Source organism: Bombina bombina, chromosome 7 (genome assembly GCF_027579735.1).
Source record: "Bombina bombina isolate aBomBom1 chromosome 7, aBomBom1.pri, whole genome shotgun sequence".
Taxonomy (NCBI): Eukaryota; Metazoa; Chordata; class Amphibia; order Anura; family Bombinatoridae; genus Bombina; species Bombina bombina.
Genome location: NC_069505.1, coordinates 48,547,352 through 48,560,183, shown reverse-complemented (window position 1 = coordinate 48,560,183; position 12,832 = coordinate 48,547,352). Strand labels below are relative to the sequence as shown.

The 12,832-nt window shown below is 41.6% G+C and overlaps 1 protein-coding gene across 4 annotated transcripts in view; it reads left to right on the top strand.

The window, feature by feature from the left end:
- LOC128665854 (nuclear RNA export factor 1-like) overlaps window positions 1–12,610 on the top strand; it is a 127,313-nt gene extending 114,703 nt beyond the window's left edge. For all 4 annotated transcript variants that reach the window (XM_053720085.1, XM_053720084.1, XM_053720082.1 and 1 more), the window contains 2 exons: window positions 8,960–9,020; window positions 9,194–12,610. In XM_053720085.1, coding sequence (XP_053576060.1) covers window positions 8,960–9,020; window positions 9,194–9,232 — 100 coding nt within the window. In that variant the 3' untranslated portion in view covers window positions 9,233–12,610. The remainder of the gene's footprint in view (window positions 1–8,959; window positions 9,021–9,193) is intronic.
- Window positions 12,611–12,832: the final 222 nt, after the last annotated feature.

Below are 12,832 nucleotides of genomic sequence, written 5' to 3'. Positions count from 1 at the left end.
TCAGTGGCTCAATGCATGGAGGTAATCGGCTTAATGGTAGCGGCAATGGACATAGTTCCTTTTGCACGCCTGCACCTCAGACCGCTGCAATTGTGCATGCTAAATCAGTGGAATGGGGATTACTCAGATTTGTCCCCTACGCTGAATCTGGATCAAGAGACCAGAGATTCTCTCCTATGGTGGCTTTCTCGGCCACATCTGTCCAGGGGGATGCCCTTCAGCAGGCCAGACTGGACAATTGTAACTACAGACGCCAGCCTACTAGGTTGGGGCACTGTCTGGAATTCCCTGAAGGCTCAGGGATCATGGACTCAAGAGGAGAGTCTCCTTCCAATAAACATTCTGGAATTGAGAGCAGTTCTCAATGCCCTTCTGGCTTGGCCTCAGTTAGCAACTCTGAGGTTAATCAGGTTTCAGTCGGACAACATCACGACTGTGGCTTACATCAACCATCAGGGAGGGACATGGAGTTCCCTAGCGATGATGGAAGTATCAAAGATAATTCGCTGGGCAGAGTCTCACTCTTGCCACCTGTCAGCGATCCACATCCCAGGAGTGGAGAACTGGGAGGCGGATTTCCTAAGTCGCCAGACTTTTCATCCGGGGGAGTGGGAACTTCATCCGGAGGTCTTTGCCCAAATACTTCGACGTTGGGGCAAACCAGATATGGATCTCATGGCGTCTCGCCAGAACGCCAAGCTTCCTCGTTACGGGTCCAGGTCCAGGGACCCGGGAGCGGTCCTGATAGATGCCTTGACAGCACCTTGGACCTTCAGGATGGCTTATGTGTTTCCACCCTTCCCGATGCTTCCTCGTTTGATTGCCAGAATCAAACAGGAGAAAGCATCGGTGATTCTTATAGCGCCTGCGTGGCCACGCAGGACCTGGTATGCAGATCTAGTGGACATGTCATCCTGTCCACCTTGGTCTCTGCCTCTGCCTCTGAGATAGGACCTTCTAATTCAGGGTCCTTTCAAACATCAAAATCTAATTTCTCTGAAGCTGACTGCATGGAAATTGAACGCTTGATTTTATCAAAGCGTGGATTTTCGGAGTCAGTAATTGATACCTTAATACAGGCTAGGAAACCTGTTACCAGGAAAATTTACCATAAGATATGGCGTAAATATTTACACTGGTGCGAATCCAAGAGTTACTCATGGAGTAAGGTTAGGATTCCTAGGATATTGTCTTTTCTACAAGAAGGTTTAGAAAAGGGTTTATCTGCAAGTTCTTTAAAGGGACAGATCTCAGCTCTGTCCATCCTTTTACACAAACGTCTGTCAGAAGTTCCAGACGTTCAGGCTTTTTGTCAGGCTTTGGCTAGAATTAAGCCTGTGTTTAAGACTGTAGCTCCACCGTGGAGCTTAAACTTAGTTCTTAACGTTTTACAGGGTGTTCCGTTTGAACCCCTTCATTCCATTGATATCAAGCTATTATCTTGGAAAGTTCTGTTTTTAATGGCTATTTCCTCGGCTCGTAGAGTCTCTGAGTTATCAGCCTTACATTGTTATTCTCCTTATCTGATTTTTCATTCAGATAAGGTAGTTCTGCGTACTAAACCTGGGTTCTTACCTAAGGTAGTCACTAACAAGAATATCAATCAAGAGATTGTTGTTCCATCATTGTGCCCTAACCCTTCTTCAAAGAAGGAACGACTTCTGCACAATCTAGACGTAGTCCGTGCCCTGAAATTTTATTTACAGGCAACTAAAGATTTTCGCCAAACTTCTTCCTTGTTTGTCGTTTATTCTGGACAGAGGAGAGGTCAAAAAGCATCTGCTACCTCTCTATCTTTCTGGCTTCGTAGCATAATACGTTTAGCCTATGAGACTGCTGGACAGCAACCTCCTGAAAGGATTACAGCTCATTCTACTAGAGCTGTGGCTTCCACTTGGGCCTTTAAGAACGAGGCCTCTGTTGAACAGATTTGCAAGGCTGCAACTTGGTCTTCTCTTCATACTTTTTCCAAATTTTACAAATTTGACACTTTTGCTTCTTCGGAGGCTGTTTTTGGGAGAAAGGTTCTTCAGGCAGTGGTTCCTTCCGTATAAAGATCCTGCCTGTCCCTCCCGTCATCCGTGTACTTTAGCTTTGGTATTGGTATCCCATAAGTAATGATGACCCGTGGACTGACTACACTTAACAGGAGAAAACATAATTTATGCTTACCTGATAAATTCCTTTCTCCTGTAGTGTAGTCAGTCCACGGCCCGCCCTGTTTTTTATGGCAGGTCTAAATTTTTAAATTATACTCCAGTCACCACTGCACCCTATAGTTTCTCCTTTCTCGTTTGGTTTTCGGTCGAATGACTGGGTGTGACGTAGAGGGGAGGAGCTATATAGCAGCTCTGCTTGGGTGATCCTCTTGCACTTCCTGTTGGGGAGGAGTTAATATCCCATAAGTAATGATGACCCGTGGACTGACTACACTACAGGAGAAAGGAATTTATCAGGTAAGCATAAATTATGTTTTTATACTTCACTCCCAACGACTGTGATAATTGAATTAGCCGATAGGGAGGTTTCAGGTTACACCCTTGATGGGCGGAGTTAGATACGGCGGCAGTTCCTATTGCTCGACTTTTTTCTGGCCCTGTTTGTCACTTCCTGTGTCTCCGGAGGAAAATTCAGCTGCGTCATAGATTCTGCAGCGTTGTGGTTACGAACCGCTGTGTTTATAGAGTTATGTCCGGATCAGTCACAAAGTAGTTTACTTCGTTAGAGGCAGGCAGGTAAGCATCTCAGCAACGCTAAGCTCAGGTGTAGAGTTGTCTGGAAGTTACTTTGGGGGCTAAGGTGTAATTTTAATAGCAGAAAAATAAAGCAGCTATTTTGTTTAAACATTAAAGGAACAGTAACAAATTTTTTGTTTTTGGGGGATATTTTCTGAATTAAATATCAGTTGTCTGTTTATTGGTGAATAAAGATGGACCAAGAGGCCCTGCAAGATGTTGTATGTTCTTTGTTTTGATGCTAATGTGGAACCACCAATCCCTTTCTGTTCCTCATGTATTGAGAGAACTTTACATTACAGGGATAGACTTTTTCCTGAGCCAACATTGTCTAAGACGGATACTGTTCAAGATATGCCACAGCTTTCTTCTCAAGCGTCCCAAAATTTAGCATCCATACAGCCAGTGCCCTGCGCTTTCTCTATTACTCCACCTGGAGTTACCTTGCAAGACATCGCTTCCCTAATGTCATTAGTGGTATTCGATGCATTGTCTGCTTTTCCCATGCTGCAGGGAAAGCGCAAGAGGAAATGTAATCAATCTGTGAATAAGGTTGCTGACACAGTAGTGGCTATTCCGAATATTTCTTCCCAGAAACCTGAAGAGGAGGATACTTCGGTAACATCTGAGGCGAAATATCAGACTCTGTGTTATACCTTTTAACTGATACTGAAGTTGTTTCTTTCAGATTTAAGCTTGAACTCCTCCGTTTGTTACCCTGGACGACTCCGATGCTACTGTCGTAGTCAATCCTAATAAGTCTAGCAAACTAAACGAGTATTTTGACGTGCCCTCCATGGTGGAGGTATTTCCTGTACCAGATATGGCTACAGAGATTATTGCTAAGGAATGGGAGATACCGGGTATCCCTTTTTCTCCATCTCCTATATTTAAAAAGATGTTTGTTTCCTATTGCAGACTCTATCAAGGAGTCTTGGCAGACGCTACCCAAAGTGGAAGGGGCAATTTCCACGCTAGCCAAGAGAACAACTATTCCCATATATGATAGTTGTTCCTTTAAGGATCCTATGGATAAGAAGTTAGAGGGGTTGCTCAAGAAAATGTATGCACACCAGGGTTTACAATAGCACCTGCGGTTTGTATTTCTACTGTCAATAGTGCGGCAGCATACTGGTTTGATGCGTTGTCTGATTCTATAAGGACAGACACCCCCCCTCGAAGATATCCAGGATAGGATAAAGGCCCTTAAAAGGACACTGAACCCAAAATTTTTCTTTTGTAATTCAGAAAGAGCATGCAATTGTAAGCAACTTTCTAATTTACTCCTCCTATTAATTTTTCTTCGTTCTCTTGCTATCGTTATTTGAAAAAGAAGGCATCTAAGCCTTTTTTTTTGGTTTTAGTACTCTGGACAGCACTTTTTTTATTGGTGGATAAATATATCCACCAATCAGCAAGGACAACCCAGGTTGTTCACCATAAATGGGCCGGCATTTAAACTTATATTCTTGCATTTCATATAAAGATACCAAGAGAATGAAGACTATTTGATAATAGGAGTAAATTAGAAAGTTGCTAAAAAATTCATGCTCAATCTGAATCCCGAAATAAATTTTTTGAGCACAGTGTCCCTTTAAGTTGGCCAACTCCTTTATCACGGTTGCTTCCCTTTAGGTTTTTAAGCTGTGAGCTAAGATTTCTGCTTTTGCTGTATTGGCCCGCAGAGCTTTATGGTTAAAATCTTGGTCTGCGGATGTATCATCTAAGTCTAAACTTTTGGCGATTACTTACAAGCGAAAGACCTTGTTTGGGCCGGGTTTGACATTACGGGAGGAAATTGCCATTTCCTTCCTCAGGATAAGAGAAATAAACGAAAGGGACGTCGGAGTACTCTTCGTTCCTTTCGAAATTTCAAGGGAAATCCTTCCACTCCCTCTTCCAAGCAGGAGCAGTCCAAGCCTTCCTAGAGGCCCAATCAGTCTTGGAACAAGGGAAAACAATCCAAAAACAGCATGAAGGGCCTGCTCCCTATATGGGACCGGATCTCTTGGGGGCAGACTTTCCTTCTTCACTCAGGCTTGGGTTCAAGATGTTCAGGATCCCTGAGCGGTGGACATTGTGTCCCAGGGATACAAACTAGAGTTCAAGACCTTTCCTCCCAGGGGCAGGTCTCTGCTTTCAAGATTATCTGTAGACCAGACAAAAAGAGAGGCGTTTTTACACTGTTCGGGACCTCTCCGACCTGGGAGTGATAGTTCCTGTTCCGATGCAGGAACGGGGTCTGGGGTTCTATTTCAATCTGTTTGTGGTTCCCAAAAAAGAGGAAACCTTCGGACCAATTTTAGATCTCAAGAGTCTAAACAAATTCCTCAGTGTGCCGTTCTTCAAGATGGAAACTATTTGTTCCATTCTTCCTTTGGTCCAAGAGGGTCAATTTATGACAACGGTAGATTTGAAGGACGCGTACCTGCATGTTCCCATCCACAGGGACCATCACAAGTTTTTAAGGTTTGCATTTCTAGACAAACACTTCCAGGTCGTGGCTCTTCCATTCGGCCTTGCCACAGCTCCCAGAATTTTCTCAAAGGTTCTGGGATCCCTGTTGGCGGTGCTCTGATTGCGGGGCATTGCGGGGACGCCTTATCTGGACGACACTCTGGTTCAGGCTCCATCCTTTCAACAAGCAAGATCCCACACGGAAATGTTATCTTTCCTGCGATCTCACGGATGGAAGGTAAATTTGGAAAAGAGTTCCTTAGTTCCAAATACAAGGGTAATTTTTCTTGGGAACCATAATAGATTCCTTATCAATGAAGATTTTTCTGACAGAAGTCAGAAAATCGAAGATTTTCGATTCTTGCCTAGCACTTCAGTCCTCTCCTCCATCAGTAGCTCAGTGCATGGAGGTAATTGGTCTGATGGTAGCGGCAATGGACATCATCCCGTTCGCCCGTTTCCACCTCAGACCTCTGCAGTTAAGCATTCTCAGTCAGTGGAACAGAGATTATGCAGATCTGTCTCCGCGATTACAGCTGGAGCAGGAGACAATGGATTCTCTTCTTTGGTGCTTTCGCAGACCTTCTTGGGTGATTGTGACAACAGACACCAGCCTTCTGGGATGGAGAGCAGTCTGGGGCTTTCTAAAAGCTCAGGGAACATGGACTCAGTCGGAGTCTGTTCTACCCATAAAAATTTTGGAGCTGAGAGCAATCTTCAATGCTCTTTTGGCCTGGCCTCAGTTAGCCTCGGCCCGGTTCATCAGGTTCCAGTCGGACAATATAACCTCAGTGGCTTACATCAACCATCAGGGAGGAACTCTGAGTTCCTTGGCCATGACAGAGGAAGCCAAGATCATTCAGTGGGCGGAGACCCACAATTGCTGTCTGTCGGCGTCCACATCCCAGTAGTGGACAACTAGGAGGCGGACTTCTTGAAAAGGCAGACCTTTCACTCGGGGGGGGGAGAGGGAATTCCATCCAGAAGTGTTTTCCAGCCTGATTCTCATATGGGGTCAGCCAGAATCGGATCTCATGGCATCTCGGCAGAATGCCAAGCTTGCGAGGTATGGGTAGAGGTCAAGGGACCCTTAGGCTGTACTGATAGACGCTCTGGCGGTACCTTGGAATTTCAGTCTCGTATACCTATTTACTCCGTTCGTTCTTCTACCTTTTTGTCATTGCTCGAATTAAGCAGGAGAGGGCGTCAGTGATCCTCATTGCACCGGCGTGGCCTCACAGGATTTGGTATGCAGACTTCTGTTGAGGAAGGACCTTCTACTTCAAGTGCCCTTCCTTCATGATTCAGGCTCATAAAACCTGTGACTAGAAAGATTAACCATGAGATATGGCGTAAATATCTATATTGGTGTGAATCCAAGGGCTACTCTTGGAGTAGAGTTAGGATTCCTAGAGTCCTGTCCTTTCTCCAAGATGGTTTGGAGAAGGGTTTATTGGCAAGTTCCCTAAAGGGTCAAATATCTGCCTTGTCTATTTTGTTACATAAACGTCTGGTGGACGTCCCAGATGTGCAATCGTTTTGTCAGGACTTGGTCAGAATCAGGCCTGTTTTCAAGACAGTTACTCCTTCCTGGAGTCTTAATTTAGTTCTTAAAGGGACAGTATACACTCTTTCACATAACTTCATGTAATAGACACTACTATAAAGAATAAGATGCACAGATACTGATATAAAAATCCAGTATAAAACAGTTTAAAAATTTACTTAGAAGCTCCCAGTTTAGCTCTGTTGAAAAGGTATCTGGAAAGCCCACTGCAAGTGGGGAATAAGACACTCCCCCCTCCCCCTTCTTTTGCATATGAAAAGACCCTTTACACAAACAGGAGCAAGCTGGAGTAGGTAGCTGAAAGTATTCTCATAAAACTTTGGGGCTTGGTTAGGAGTCTGAAAATCAGCGCAATGTTATTTAAAAATAAGCAAAACTATACATTTTTAAGAAAAAAAAAAACTTTATGGGCTATATAAATAGATCATCTACAAAACATTTATGCCAAGAAAAAATGAGTGTATAATGTCCCTTTAAGGTTCTTCAAGGGGCTCCGTTTGAGCCTATGCATTCCTTAGATATTGTTATCTTGGAAAGTTTTTTGTTTCTTGTTGCTGTTTCATCTGCTCGTAGAGTATCAGAGCTCTCGGCATTACAGTATGAGTCTTCTTACCTTATTTTTCATTCGGATAAGGTGGTTTTGCGTACTAAGTTAGGGTTTCTCCCTAAAGTAGTTTCAGAACGGAAGATTAATTAATTAGATTGTTGTTCCTTCCTTGTGTCCTAATCTTTCTTCTCAAAAGGAACGGCTTTTGCACTATCTGGACGTGGTGCGTGCATTAAAATTCTATTTACAGGCGACTAAGGATTTTCGTCAGTCTTCTGCTCTGTTTGTGGTATTCTCTGGGAAACGCAAGGGACAGAAAGCTACAGCTACTTCTTTCTTTGTGGCTGAAGAGTATCATTCGCTTTGCCTATGAAACTGCTGGACAGCAGCCTCCTGAGAGAGTTACGGCTCATTCTGTTTCCTCTTCCTGGGCATTCAAAAATGAAGCTTCTGTGGAACAGTTTTGCAAGGCTGCAACTTGGTCCTCTCTTCACACTTTTTCAAAATTCTACAGGGTTCTTCAAGCAGTGGTGCCTTCCGTTTAGGTTCCCTGTCTTGTCCCTCCCTTATCATCTGTGTACTCTAGCTTGGGTATTGATTCCCAATAGTAATTAGATGATCCGTGGACTCATAATGTCATTAGAAAGAAAACAAAATTTATGCTTACCTGATAAATGTATTTCTTGACACGATGAGTCCACGGCCCGCCCTGTTTTTTAGACGGGTTGTTGGTATGTTATAAACTTCAGACACCTCTGCACCTTGTTGCTTCCTTTCTCTCCTTTGCTTCGGTCGAATGACCGGGGTTGGAGGGAAGGGAGGGAGGTGATATTTAACAGCTTTGCTGTGGTGCTCTTTGCCGCCTCTTGCTGGGCAGGAGTGATGTTCCCAATAGTAATTAGATGATCCGTGGACTCCTCGTGTCAAGAAATAAATTTATCAGGTAAGCATAAATTTCGTTTTTTCACTCTTGCACTTTAAAACGTAGTCGACTCCATATTTTTATATGGCGTCAGGTGCAACGTTTTCACAATCGGCTACTGATTTATCGAAGATTCACCTTAGTACATCCTAATTATTTTGTATATAGATAATGTGTGCTTGTCCTTTCTTGTAAATGTTTGATGTTCACTTTCCATGAGCATGAACAAGTGTAAATAGAATTATTTTTTTTTTACCTGTATATTTGTTCTAGTTTTTGGGTAACTACAGAGGTCACACATTATGAACAACAGTCTTTGAAACTTAACTGTGTTCTTCATTTAAGATGTATTGCCCAGTAACAGGGCTACATATAAAAAGTGAACTATACACTCTGTGATCAGGTCTAGTGTTCATAAACACTGTGCAATACTTAAATGTACATCAGCCCCCCCCCCTTTATTTGCATCTGCTAATAGGACATTTTAATTAAACAGTATAAACAGTTCTCTTTCGTATAAATGGTAGAATATTGAGTTAAATATCCTTTTTAAATGATGCATCACTCAGTTTTAAGCTAAAGATAAAATAATAAATTTGGCTCTTATAGAGGAGTCTGAAATCCTGTTTGAGGACCATCAACTACTCAGTTTCCCATCAGTTAGGGTCTGCAATTTCAGTGGGTCAGTATATGGTCACCATTTGAGTTATGCCTTTCTCTCTGACTCTTAGATGTCTTCTGGATAATGCTTGGGATTTCGAACAGGCAGCTCAGATTTTCTTGAAGCTAAAGGTGAGGATATTGGTGACCTGTCGTATTTCTCTCTCCCCCCCCCCCCCCCTCATTCCCTTTTTTAAATCTGCTGGTGTCTCTTAACTTTTGTGCTATCACAATTCCCTGTGTGTTTATCTGGTTTCTCATTCTGAAGTTGTTGTGTTTTTTTTTTTTTTTTTTTTTTTTTACAGAGTGAAGGAAAGATCCCAGAAATTGCCTTCATGAAGTGAATGCCACCTCTGTACTTTTTTTATTCTGCCTTTCCCTTTGGACAGAAGAGGAGGCATTTGAAACCTGCTCCCTTTTAATGGACAATCTAAGATATATATATATTTGTGCTCATCTACCTCAGAGATGCAAATAATGTAGAGTCTCTCTGAAGATCTTTTCACTATTTGTACTCTTTGTGGATGGGTTTGCTCTGTTTTTTTGTTTTGTTTTTTTTTTCGTGTTTTTTTTTTTGTTTGTTTTTTTTTTAAACCATAACACACATGTCAGCAGAACTCTAGTCAAGTTATCCATGTAAAAGTTCTGTGAATTAATAGTGCTGTTGAATATAGAGAGGATCGTTGGTGATTTGCTAGAGGTGTTTGTGATGGGGGTAATGAAATAAATGCCCATCTGCTCTGACAAAGCAGAATGTTTAGTATCTGTAAAACTAAAGATTTGCCAATGCGCAAAAAAAAAAATCTCAGATAATAGGAAATTGTTGTGTTTTATATAAACCTGCAGGTTGCACAAATGTGTTTTCCCTCCATTACGTACACCCTAGCAAAGCTTGGCTTACCCAGGTTATCTAATAATCCAACTGAGAAAAGCTTCAGGGTTATGTGTATATTGTGTTCTAGTAATCCATTTTGCTGCCAGTGTTGGTTCATAACAAAAGCGTGATTGCACAAGTCTGAGTTCAGACATATTAGGAAATGTTCTCAATTTCTACATTTGCAACAGATCCATTTATTAAAGTACTTCTCTCCTGCAGTGAAATCTTGAGTAGCAACATCAAGCTGGGTTTATTAAGGAAAAACAAAGCTTTATTTAAAAAATAAAAATAAAAAAAAAAATACTCTGCATTACAAATCGCAGCAGTCGGGGTGCTCAGACAAAATTATGTAAACCCAAAACATAACTGGCTCTCACTCAAACACTTCTTTAAAATAACAAACAAAAACCTTATTGCAGCTTTGAAAACCACAGCAGAATGTTATAGCAAGTGACCCCTTCATCAAATGCTCATTTTGGACCAGTTATATTTTGGCTTTATGTGTAAATTTACATAAGCTTTATGTTTTTATGTATATATGTATATAATTTTTTTTTATGTGTGTGTGTGTGTAATAAAAACAAATACAAAAAAATATACACACACACTCTATCCTTAATAAATTAGTTTTGCATTGGACAATTTCACACATGCTTATCTTGGGGGAAATAAAGTGTCAAATTGCCTTTAAATGTAGCCCATCTTATATGGAGCTGTTATCTTGGGAACTTTCTATTTAAGCGCTTCTGGTCTGCCTGCTTCATCTTTAGCTGCTTCGCTGTAGATTTACTTTTTCTGTTGTGATTATATTTTAATACTTGAGCTAGTTTTAATGTAATGTAGAAACAACTTTTTTTATGTAATGTTTTTAATTTAACTGTTTTTTTGTTTTTTTTTCTCTGTGTGATTTAAATATTTTGTCTATCACCATTCTGAATCTGAATTTGTGTGATGGATGCAAAAGGAAAGCTTTTTTTTTTTTTTTTTTTGCTATTGAGGGAAAAGGTGACATCAGAACTGATTAAACACTGCTGTGATTGTGACGTGAACAGGTTTGGGAGGGGAATATTGTGCACATACAACTTGTTTTCCACCCTTTCCCCTGTTATTTAGCGTACACTGTCGTTGCGCTAGAATTGGGTTGTGTTCCATGACAGATGTGTATGGGGTTGGGTTGTTGGTGAATGTATGTGTGCGTTTAATGTTTATGATTGTGTCAGTGAAATTTCTTATTCTCAGTGTGTGTGGCTGGTAAGAGAATTTTTCAGATGTGGTTTTCACTATTTGGATAGGCACGGGTTTGGGTGAGGTTGGGTTTGAGCTTATGGTATGAGTGTGTCTAGAATAGTGAGAGGGGTGGTTACAATCCTTCTGCCATGCATGGTTGAACTGTTCATAATAACTTTGAGCTTGTGGGTATTGAAGAAAAATAGTGAGGTTCAGAGAACTGGGTTTAATGATACTTTATTCCAGGGAACTTAAGCGTGGTGGGATGGTTGTTTGAGGATGGGCATTGGAAAACGTGGGTATCAACAGCCATAGAATGTGTTTTTGTTTTTTTCTTTGAGTGGATTGGCCAGATTGTGTGTGATGTGGATATTGAGTGTTTAGATGCCTGGGGAGATTGGCCATCAGATCTGAGGGGGGTTGTGTATGTTGAATGGTTGGGTGCCTGGGGGATATTGGCCATCAGACCTGAGGGGGGTTGTTCATGTTGAATGGTTGGGTGCCTGGGGGATATTGGCCATCAGACCTGAGGGGGGTTGTGTATGTTGAATGGTTGAATGCCTGGGGGATATTGGCCATCAGACCTGAGGGCGGTTGTGTATGTTGAATGGTTGGGTTCCTGGGGATATTGGCCATCAGACCTGAGGGGGGTTGTTCATGTTGAATGGTTGGGTGCCTGGGGGATATTGGCCATCAGACCTGAGGGGGGTTGTGTATGTTGAATGGTTGGATGCCTGGGGGATATTGGCCATCAGACCTGAGTGCGGTTGTGTATGTTGAATGGTTGGGTTCATGGGGATAATGGCCATCTGACCTTGAGGGGGGTGGTTTGTGTATGTTGAGTGGTTAGATGTCTGGGAAGATTGGCCATCAGACCTGTAGGGGGGTTTGTATATGTTGAGTGGTTAGGTGCCTGGGGATTTTGGACATCTGTACTGGGGGGGGGGGGGTTGTGTATGTCGAGTGGTTAGATGTCTGGGGAGAAGTTTGACTTCTGGAGCGGGCTACTGGGTAGAATGGGAATAATAATTTAGGTGGATAACTTTTTAATTAAAGAGTTTATCTAATCTCCTCTAGCCTGGTTTGCTAGACATAGATGGGGGTGTGCGAGTGCATGTGTATTAAGGGTGAAGAATTTGGATTTAGTTCCTTTTGTTAAAGAGATGCTGTAGAGAATGCTGCACATGTTACTGGGTTGTGCAGTTATATTGTTATGAAGTCTCAGCACCCTGTCCTCATTCCATACCTTTCGTGTGGGCAATGTAACATGTTTGTCTCAGTGTGCCGAGACACCTCATCCTGCATTTTCAGCTGTCATTGAACCTTCTGGCAGCAAAAAGGCTTTCCCTAAATTTAACAATTGCTTTAGGGCAGACTATTTATTTGTATCACTTTGTCATGTTATTTTTCTCACTTGTATAATATACACCATGTACAAACAATACTACAGTTTCCTACATAACTAAGATGTGTAATCCTATTTTTTTTCTTCTTAATGTATATTGAAAGTCCATTTTTATTCTCTCTCATGTTCAATTATTTTTGATATGTTACTTCAATTCAAAAAACTAGCCCCCCTGTGAATTATTTAATAAATGTTTTTTGTTAAGAAAATGTATTCTCCTATGTTCTTGTTTTATTGAGGCTTATGTATGTATAATCAATTTGTCATTCTTGTGATACCATAAATCTTAGTTGGCAAGTACAGAGCTCTAAGCTACTCTGAATTGGTAAAGAAAAATAAAAAACTCCACAGATATTTCTTTGGATTAGCAGTTTGAGCTACTAGAGTAGAATTTGTTAAACATTATTATGGTAATTCTATGTACTGATAAATTCA